Raw genomic sequence first — 2,712 nt, forward strand, 5'->3', positions numbered from 1 at the left:
CCATGCAGAGTGACCCCCCCTCCCCCGGCCTCACCCTCCCCAGACGACTCCACCTGCTCCCATGAGGCCCTCAGGCTTTGTCCCGGGACCCTAAACAGCCCATTGATCGTGTGGCAGCTCCTTCCCAGCACTGTGATTGGCCAAGGGACTGTGAGAAAGTGCGGCGGACCCAGGACCCACACGCTCCCAGGCAGAGGGAGGAGTATAAATACAGGGCACAAGCTGAGTGTAGGCAGATCAGAAGCTCTTCTTCTCTGAAACCACTGCAATGGCTCCCACTGTCTCTGCACACTGCTCTAAGGAGATGGCTTCAGCTCATAAGGTAAATTAAGCTCCGGTACATTCAATAACTAAAAGTATATTTAGTTATGACACATGTTGATATTTTGACCCAGATATGCTAAATGTTCTCTCTCTCTCTCTGTAGTTGAGAAAGCCCATGGTTGAAAAGCTGCGTCGTGATCGGATTAACTCCAGCATTGAGCAACTCAAGTCCCTGTTGGGCCCAGAGTTCCTCCGGCAGCAGCCCGACTCCAAGCAGGAGAAGGCAGACGTTCTGGAGATGACTGTGGCCTACCTACAGGCCTGGCAGCAGCAGGCGCCCCCTAAAGTGACCACTAAAAGAGCCCCTGTCCCCAACATGAGGACCTCTGGTGAAGGATACACACGCTGTATCCAGGAGGCTGTCAGCTTCCTGTCACACTGTGAGCTGCAGACCCAAGCGCACAGGAGGCTGCTGGGACACTTCCAGGGACGGGCCCCTGGGAGCCCTCCTGTCAGTCCCCCACGCTCCCCTCTGCAGAAGGACCACTGCAAGGTCCAAATCCAGAGTAACGGGCTTTGGAGGCCCTGGTAGGACTAAGTTTAAAGTCTGGAGTGGACTAAACCCTGTCTATGATGTCATGGACTGCTGTAGGACCCCTCAGTCCCAGATGGGACATGCTCCTGTCCCTATGCTTCTGATGGGACATGTGGATGAAGATTTGAGGCTCTGGTTCCTCAGAGCTGTGGACTTCTGTACTTCTGTAGAAGCTCTTCTCTTACTTCGATAGAAGCTCTTCTCTTGTTCCTCTGGGACAGAACTGTCATGTGTTTGTTTACAAATGTCTATGTTCAATGTTAAACCTATTTTTGGTTTATACCGTTAAACCCGCTTTTGGGTTACAATGTTAAAATATTAAACCCACATTGGAGTCTGTTACATGTTACACCCCATTGGGTTATTGTTGATAATAAGAAAAACTAAAGTGTGATACTGAGTATCTGTTGAGCCTGTGATCCTATGGATCTGCCTGTGTAAATCTCAAATGATTTCATTTGATTTAAACTGTGACTTTATTTGTCCCATGTCTGATAATGGTATATATTATATATTATAATGTATACTATCTATGTGAGATGATGTTCATCTTGTGAAATGCCTTTGATAAAGGTCACATTTATGATGCTTCTGAGAAGCAGCTGAAAATAAACAAAAATAAACACAACTTCACATGAAGTTTGACATGACATCACAGTCTCTGTGCTCTTTAAACTATTAATTATTGATTACCTTTAATTATTATACTGTTACTATTTATACATAGAGTAACAGGTATCACCAGGCACACTTCAAGAGTTGATCTGCTTTTAAACCCTCACCAGCTCTGCACTGGTCCTGTGTTTGCTGCAGAGAATGATGAGAATGAAGTTGATGAATATAAAAATCTTTATAGGCTAGTATAAAATATACCAGTCCCATTACATTACATTAGGCCTTAGGTCAGTGTCTTTCACATAGCACAGTGGCCTATATGTAAATCATACTGAACAATCGTATTGCCAGATTAATCAAACATGTGTCATACTTGAGTGTGAAATAAGATTAAGCACATTCCTGAATACTGACAAATGTGTGTGAATCTGTCCTGTTTCTGTTGTCCAGAGTTTTTTCCCATCAGCCCCCCCGACAGCTGCCCCAAACTGGACACACCCCCACCTCACGTTCCCATGTCCCGCTGAAGCACGCCCCAAAATGTGCCACCCAAAACTCATTCAAACTTTTCTTTAGTGGTATGGAGTTTGGCTGTGCTGGGACTTTCTCAGGCTCTGACAGTCCTGCGCAGCTGTCCCTCGCCTGCCCCCTCCCTCCCCTCTCCCCTGTCCTGTCTGTGGAGAGGAGATCAAACAGTGGGCTAATGTGATGTGTAACAGGACACACGTCTATTGTCCTGTGCAGAGGGCTGACTGAATGGAGTGCAGTGTGGGAAACTGGAGATAGCACACTCACAGGTCCAGCTCTGCCTCTGCTGCACTTTTACGACAGGGTTCAAAGTTGCGCCCCGTAGGCTGTGGGAGGGGAGCTCGCCTTTGCACTCACATGTAGACACTGGGGCTCTCGTACTGGACCAGATAGGAAAGGGTTAACACTGATGTGTCGATACAGAGACACGAGCAAGGCAAATACAAGATTTAGGATGTTCCCAAGATTTCACTAAGAGTTTTCTAAAAAAAACATCTGGATCTCTATAGCCACAAGTAAATTTGTACACATATAGTAATAATTGTAGATTTGTACTCCAGATGCCCTGCCTTTTACAAGCAGTCGCATTACTGTAACTGGACTGGCCAATGTGGATGGAGTGTCTTGCTCAGGGGCACTATGACAGTAGGCTATGCACTTGAGAATCTAAACCATGGACACATAGCCAAGACAAAAGACTAGCTAACATT

The 2,712-nt window shown here is 46.5% G+C and overlaps 1 protein-coding gene across 1 annotated transcript; it reads left to right on the forward strand.

The window, feature by feature from the left end:
- Window positions 1-254: 254 nt before the first annotated feature.
- Window positions 255-1,356, forward strand: LOC117373773 (transcription factor HES-5-like). The gene is made up of 2 exons (XM_033969874.2): window positions 255-322; window positions 428-1,356. The coding sequence occupies exons 1-2, from the start codon at window positions 269-271 to the stop codon at window positions 854-856; spliced, it is 483 nt and encodes a 160-aa protein (XP_033825765.1). The 5' UTR covers window positions 255-268; the 3' UTR covers window positions 857-1,356.
- Window positions 1,357-2,712: the final 1,356 nt, after the last annotated feature.

Source organism: Periophthalmus magnuspinnatus, chromosome 7 (genome assembly GCF_009829125.3).
Source record: "Periophthalmus magnuspinnatus isolate fPerMag1 chromosome 7, fPerMag1.2.pri, whole genome shotgun sequence".
Lineage (NCBI taxonomy): Eukaryota > Metazoa > Chordata > Actinopteri > Gobiiformes > Gobiidae > Periophthalmus > Periophthalmus magnuspinnatus.

Coding starts and splice junctions, on each gene's coding strand:
- LOC117373773 (XM_033969874.2), top strand. CDS start 269: ATGGCTCCCACTGTCTCTGCACACTGCTCTAAGGAGATGGCTTCAGCT. Junction 323..427: donor AGATGGCTTCAGCTCATAAG/GTAAATTAAGCT, acceptor CTCTCTCTGTAG/TTGAGAAAGCCCATGGTTGA.